At 39.0% G+C, this 6,800-nt stretch overlaps 1 protein-coding gene across 1 annotated transcript; it reads right to left on the bottom strand.

The window, feature by feature from the left end:
- Positions 1 to 694: 694 nt before the first annotated feature.
- Positions 695 to 4,429, bottom strand: LOC140321082 (protein arginine N-methyltransferase 5-like). Its single transcript, XM_072397963.1, has 7 exons — positions 4,404 to 4,429; positions 4,067 to 4,185; positions 3,708 to 3,739; positions 2,808 to 2,866; positions 1,577 to 1,699; positions 1,316 to 1,491; positions 695 to 1,100 (listed from the first exon to the last, which is right to left on the bottom strand). The coding sequence occupies exons 1-7, from the start codon at positions 4,427 to 4,429 to the stop codon at positions 976 to 978; spliced, it is 660 nt and encodes a 219-aa protein (XP_072254064.1). The 3' UTR covers positions 695 to 975.
- Between the last annotated feature and the right edge of the window lie 2,371 nt (positions 4,430 to 6,800).

The following is a 6,800-nucleotide window of genomic DNA, read 5'->3' as shown; positions in this document are numbered from 1 at the left end:
GAACAGGATACAATATATAAAGAATGATTCTGGATGTGCAGCAGAAAAACCATTTAGACAGACACATTTCCCTATAATTTGAGCCTGCAATTCTTCATTATATTTTGATTATGTTCAATCACAAAAAACACACCTACGAAAAATAGTCACAATGCTGGGGTACTAGAGTATATTCACCATTTTGTTTGTAAACTTGAACACATTGGATGTAATGTTAAAAAAAAAAAAAAAAAAGCCAGTCACACACACACACACAAACATATGTTCTCAACACCTGCAAAATGCTTCTCAGTCAGCAAGACCGACATGATACATTAATTCAAAATACTTGATATGCACACTTGCATAAATGGAGCAGTTACTGCATTATGTTCTTGGACTGATTGATGCCTGAAGCTTCTGTTTACTCACAGACGCTCCAGCACCTGTTCCTGTTAATGCTCCCATGGAGAGGGCTTTTACATTTAGGTTGATAAAACACAGGACTGCCTAGAATATTATCCTACATACATTTACACATACATTTAAGTTCGTAAACCAAAACACATGGCTGATTGGTATCTAAAAGGCAGAGACTGACTTTAATTTACCTTACAAAACGATTATTTAAAGAACAACTCAAAATAGTTTCAGAATAAAGTTACCCCTACCATTACTGCTGGTATTGCCAAGACAACCATCATATGACATTTTTTTTCAAAGTGTACAGTCTCTTCCTTTTTTTCATTACTTGTATAAAATCCTTATTTAAACATTTTTAATAAATACAGCTATCTGCTGCTCACGTTCAGGCAATATACAAGAGGATTCTCACAACAGTGGTAATTAAAATACATTTATCTTCCAATTACAATATAAAAATGTTACCTTAATAACAATAAAAAACAGCAGTGATTATTTGAATATTAAGATGACTTTACTATAATTTAGTCATTATTCAGTCTAAAAATTAGCTTCATTTGGATAGGTAATAATTCATTTGACACTCACCTCTGGGTCTTTGTCTTTCTCTCTGCATGCCCTCACTTCATTGTAAAGTTTAGAGGAAGATAATGGAGCCAAGTAAGAGGTATATTCTCCTGGAATGCTAACACCATCCTCTGTCAAAACAAGAAGGTTAGCAAATATGGCTCCTAAGACAATACCTAACAAAATTAGGGTAATTCTTTGATAATAGCAATCAACAAACACATCAAAAGTGAAAATGCACAAAAGGCATAATTGTGTTAATGTCTGCAGTGGTTTACAGAGCAAAATACATTAAAAGCAGAGCAATGATGTTAACTGTTAACGGGCATGGACCCTGGTGCCAAACCTTTAAGGAAATGCTGGGCTCCATCCAGACACTCAGGGGACAGTTCATTGTCTCCAAACGAGCCCAAAAGTTCACTGACTATGATATCTGCTTTCTCTGGAGGATTCCACTCTCGCATATCACTGGACACAACAGTGACTTGACTGCCCCACTCTTCATAGCGCCATCCCTCCAACCTGTAAAATATAACATTAAAAAATGTGAGCGATAGCAGGGTGTCATAGGGTTAATGATCAGCAGGGAATTGTTTCTTAAACTCACGTGATTACTGCATTAGGATTCTTCTCCACAGCGTACACCTTAATCTTGCGCTCTGCTTGCTTAGCAGCTCTCAGAGAGGCATTTACCAGAGGCCCCCGTCCAGCTCCAAGAACCATCAGAATCCTATGAACAAAAATAGAAGATCAAGTATATAAAAGCGGCAGTGCAGACCGACCCAAGAGATAGACATATACAATAAAGAAGGGGTACCAAGTCTTGAAGATTGGGTATTCACCATGCATGTAAGTGTAGTCCCACACAGAAAATATAGAAAAGGTCATACCAACAACCCAGATGAACAATTTAAAGCAGTATGAACAACATAAGCCAACATTCCACTTTGCCAATTTTTTTAAAGGTATTTTAATTGTGGCATAGAAAGGAATGAAAACTTATGACTAAAGGCTTGGAGCTCAGCCAAACCAACGGTGGCTCAAGTGAAAAGGAAATTGTCCTGGTATGTAACCAAGGAGAAGATTACACGCTATTCACCACCTAATTGGTCATTATTAACTATTTAAATCAAGGATCCCCACCACAACAGATGAGAGAGGCTGTGGGTTCGCAGATTAGGTTGCAATACTGCATATTTTTTTAGCCCCACCCCAGCTGGACCCCTTCCTTCCCCTCTTTCTCTTGTTCCCCACCCCCCTTGTGGGTTGTATGAGTCTACTGTAGTATAATGTAAGGTACCGCTCCATATGCCCCAGGTTATTTACAGAAAGCTGATAGACTTCCACTATATTTTACCTTCCTTTTTAAGCGGAGACATTACCTCTTCGTCTATCAGAGATTCTATTTGGGATTCATAAGGTGTATTGGCCACCTGAGGAACTGCCCCTCTTAATGTGATCTTTCCTGTTAGTGTCTAATTGTTCTCAGTATTTTGTACTCCGTATTGTCTTTATTTTTGAGCATTGTATTTAAACAATCAATGTACTTCAGCACAACTTCCTTTGTTACATGTTTTTGCATTAAATTGAAAAATCAATAAAAATGTATTGAAACAGGAAACTTATGACTAAATTTTAATCAACAAATGTATCACAGATTCTATCATTTTTCATATATGCTCATTGCACCTAACTCTGGTATTTTTATAAAGACTAGATAAAGTTGGATAGAATAAGGAACATGCCACAGTGACCAGAGAGCTTATTAAAAACAAAAAGACTGAATAAAGAATACTAAATACTGACATTGTATAATTATCAGTTCACAGCACACTTACTGTGTGTTTGTATCTTTTTCTTCCACTGGGACCCTGTCCAGCAAACACTTATACACAGCCTGGAAAGGAAACAAACTAGCAAGTTAATACCTATATAGTCTAGCTATAATAACACTCGGCAAGAAAAGCATACCCTGGAATTTCAGTTCTAATTTCCTATAGAAATGAAAGTTGCCTGGCTGTCATGTCACATTTATAATAATGGAGGGGCATAATGCAGGGGGGGGTTTACAAGAAGAAAATATCTTTACAACTTTCCAAAATCTGAGCCTTATGTTTGGAGCCCTATGTGTGTCCTTTAGCAACACAGCAGACCTGAGCATGTAGGAAAATCCTCCTGACAGTGAGGGATATCTGGACACTAGGGGTTAAAATGAGGACAAGGCTCCCGATTCACCTCTAGTGCTTTGTGATTGGTTGAGAAAAGGGAAACCCTGATGACAGCTCAAGCATCATCAGGATTTCCCTTTCCTCAGCCAATCACTGAGCAGAGCATTAAGCGGAGCTCTGCTATGCCGACAGCTCCGCTCTCCTGATTACTACTACAGCCCTAGAGGAGCTGTGACATGTGTTCTATATCCAAGAACACATACTACAGTTCTGCTAGTGATCAGGAGGGCGGAAGAGCTGTCAAGCATAGCAGGGCTCTGCTGATTGCTCTGCTCCCTGATTGGCTGAGGAAAGGGAAATCCTGATGACGCTTGAGCTGTCATCAGGGTTTCCCTTTTCTCAGTCAATCACAAAGCACATGAGGTGGTTCAACCCCTAGCCCCGGGGATCCTCCACTGTCAGGAGAAGTCCTAAGCTTTACACCGTGTAAAAGTGCATTAAAAATGCATATAAACGTGGTAGGAATGTTTACAAGCGTTTTTAAAACTGTCCGTGTAGACACAGTCTTACCAAGGTTCCCCATTTGCAGCTCAGTGTACAATCTGAAGAAAAAATATTAGCATGTAGAAAAAGCTTTTTTAATATAAGATAGGTATACACGAGGATCAATTCAGAACGCTAACACATTATGAGTACACTTGTTTTAAAAAGGTGACAGCTATTTTCAGCTGAAACCAATGGGATCTTCTCCTTGAGTTAAAGTTTTATGACAACATCCTACTTTCAAGCAACTTATTTTCTTTCAATGTTTTTGTTTTGCCCTAAATTAAATTTCCTCGACAACTGCTACTGTTCTGAGACAGGTCTGTGCCTGACTTATCTTATTGTATATGTGCCCAACCAAAACACAATTTCCAAGGCATCCATACCTCGTCCAGAGAGCAAGAGGTCTGAGCGAGTCTGTGGTCCACAACGAGACTTGGCAGGCTCTCGGAAAAATTCTCTTTTAAATCGTGGATGGAAGATTGGCATACACAGAAAGTCAAACCTGCAGAGAAGTACAGGGGGAACAAAGGTATTTGTTATTCTCTGTGCTTAAAATTTGATATTCCAATAAGTTCTAATATGGCACAGTTAGCTATTGACCTGCTTCCTACACCTGGTATACAATTACTACTGTAATTTCAAGTTCTACTCCCTATTATTACCCGATTACTTTTATCTAACATTTTAAGGCCATTTCATTTATGGTTAAGGTAAACCTACCACAGAGAGATGATGGAAGCTGCCATTGTTGAGCTTTCCAAACATTTTACCTAGGAGGAACCCTTAAAATAATTTTCAGGTCCAGGGGAATCCTAACTAAAACAAATTTATTGGCAGTTATTGGGAAAAATGCCACTTATGTTGGTGAACAGCGGGCAGATTTCCCTACAGTATTGGTCAGAATTGGTACAGAATTGTACAGTATTGGTCAGAATACCACAGACCGCGAAAAAGATTGTTGTTGTTATGCAAATGGCTCTAAGCAAGTAGCACTGACCCGGAACCATGCATCCATCAATATGAAGGACAATTAGCAACAATTCAAGGGACTCCTAGCAAACTTTGGAGGAGATTGGCTCCTTTTGGAGCCTGTAGTGTCAATCACACAAAAACAAGTGGCAGTCTAACACGGAAACAAGTATGGAGAGATCTGTGACAATTATCTGAACCCCTGAGCTGTATACTCATTCTAGGTCAGTGATCAGAAGGTATTAAAATTAGAACACATATCAGAGAAGCTGGATATTATAGAACCAGGTCAGAAATGGCATTTTATGTAATCTCAGTGAAAGGACCCCAGCTTCTGGCGTTGGAAATCAGTGTATATTAGACAAATACCCAAACGGAATAAAATAACTTGGTCAAATAGAATTAATATCACCATAGCAGTGTAATCCTTATAGGGAACCAATAGCTCTATATTTATTTTTATTTTAATACATTTGGAAAGGTAAATCTTTTGCATTTAACAGTCAGTGTTGGATGCCATTGACCCACAATTAGTAGTTTTGTCTGCCAGCCCCCTGTATCATTGTAGGGCAGGGTTCTCCCCAGGCACTTTTAGCTGGGCTCACCACCCGGCACTTTTCAGCACCCACCCGGCTGTTTTTGGGTGGTTACCAAAGAGTTTGGTCACAATACAGGGGCTGCCACATTTTTATGTCCTTGGATGTGTAATTGTCACTAAATCAGTCTAATATTATTTAAAATAAATACTTTTTTTTTTACTGTTACAAAAATATGACAAACGTTGTTTTGATGGCTACTGACTATAGAAATAGGAGTTCTAGTTATCAATGAATAGTGATTGCCATTAATTGTGTAATTAAGCAAAATGTGTTTTACCTATGTATATAAGACAATAATGACACCTGGCACTGCCTACATAGGGGATCAATGCCAGCCTATTGAAGGATGTCTCCTGTCCATTGCTGGAGGGGTCAGGGGAGGCAATTCCACCCAATGGGCATCTGATCATCATAAACTACTAAACACGTGTACATGTAATCTGTGCCAGGGATAGAAATCTTATAATCAATGTGCTTATCACCATTAGGCCAGGAATTACCCCTACAATGTATATTAGTGATCACCGCAGTCTGCCTATAACCCAGATCTGACAAACATGACAATCTAAATCTGCAGTCTATACTCAAATCTGCCCATACAATATCATCATCATGTAAATATATAGAGATTTCATTTATATCCCATTGTTGGATGAAAATAAGGAATTTGGTTATTTGAAAGCAATCTAAAACAAAATGTTCCCCTTTCTCTGCCACCACATCTCCCTACATTTTATCTGCCCCTATTTCCCCTGGTTTTGCCCCTCTCCCTCTGCCATCGTCCCCTATATTGCTTTTCTCATTCTCCCTCTGCCATGCCCCCCTGCACTGCTTCTGTCTCTCTGCAACCATGTCCCCCTGCATTTCATCTGCCCTGCTCACTCTATTACCACTCCAACCTAAATTGCTTCTACCCCTCTCCCTCTTTGTACCTTTTACTGCTTCTTACCCCTCCCTATGCCACCACATCTGTTGTACTCACTCTGCCCGCATTCCCCCTGTAATTACTTCTACCCCTTTTAATGACTCTGTAAAATGTATATTTAGTCAAAACTTTTTTTTTTAACTTTTTTTGGTAATTTTGGTAATTTCTATTACTTTCCCTAGAGAGATTAACCCTCTGTTTACCTCAACGGTAATTTTCACCAAATACATGGTAATGGAAAATGTTTACAATTGTCTCTAGAACAAGAACTGAGGATAAATATTCCAGTGCAAGACACTTACTCAGGTCACACAACATTCATGTGAATAATTTCTTTCCTGTGGACCAGTAGGTAAAGGCCTCAATAGGGCACAGGCAGCAAAAAATAAAAGCGAGTGCACTCGACCATGGATTTTATGTGCTGCTTATGGCAAAAAAAGCTCTGTAGTAAACTGAACCTTGGTAAGACTGTGTCTACACGGACAGTTTTAAAAACGCTTGTAAACATTCCTACCACGTTTATATGCATTTTTAATGCACTTTTACACGTTTTAAAGCTTAGGACTTCTCCTGACAGTGGAGGATCCCCGGGGCTAGGGGTTAAATGAGGACAAGGCTCTCTAT

Source organism: Pyxicephalus adspersus, unplaced genomic scaffold, assembly GCF_032062135.1.
Source record: "Pyxicephalus adspersus unplaced genomic scaffold, UCB_Pads_2.0 Sca628, whole genome shotgun sequence".
NCBI classification, from domain to species: Eukaryota; Metazoa; Chordata; class Amphibia; order Anura; family Pyxicephalidae; genus Pyxicephalus; species Pyxicephalus adspersus.
This window is presented reverse-complemented; position numbering and strand designations above follow the sequence as displayed.

Coding starts and splice junctions, on each gene's coding strand:
- LOC140321082 (XM_072397963.1), bottom strand. CDS start 4,429: ATGGCAGCTTCCATCATCTCTCTGTG. Junction 4,186..4,403: donor GCTTCCATCATCTCTCTGTG/GTAGGTTTACCT, acceptor ACTTCTCTGCAG/GTTTGACTTTCTGTGTATGC. Junction 1,101..1,315: donor AGCCCAGCATTTCCTTAAAG/GTTTGGCACCAG, acceptor TTGTTTTGACAG/AGGATGGTGTTAGCATTCCA.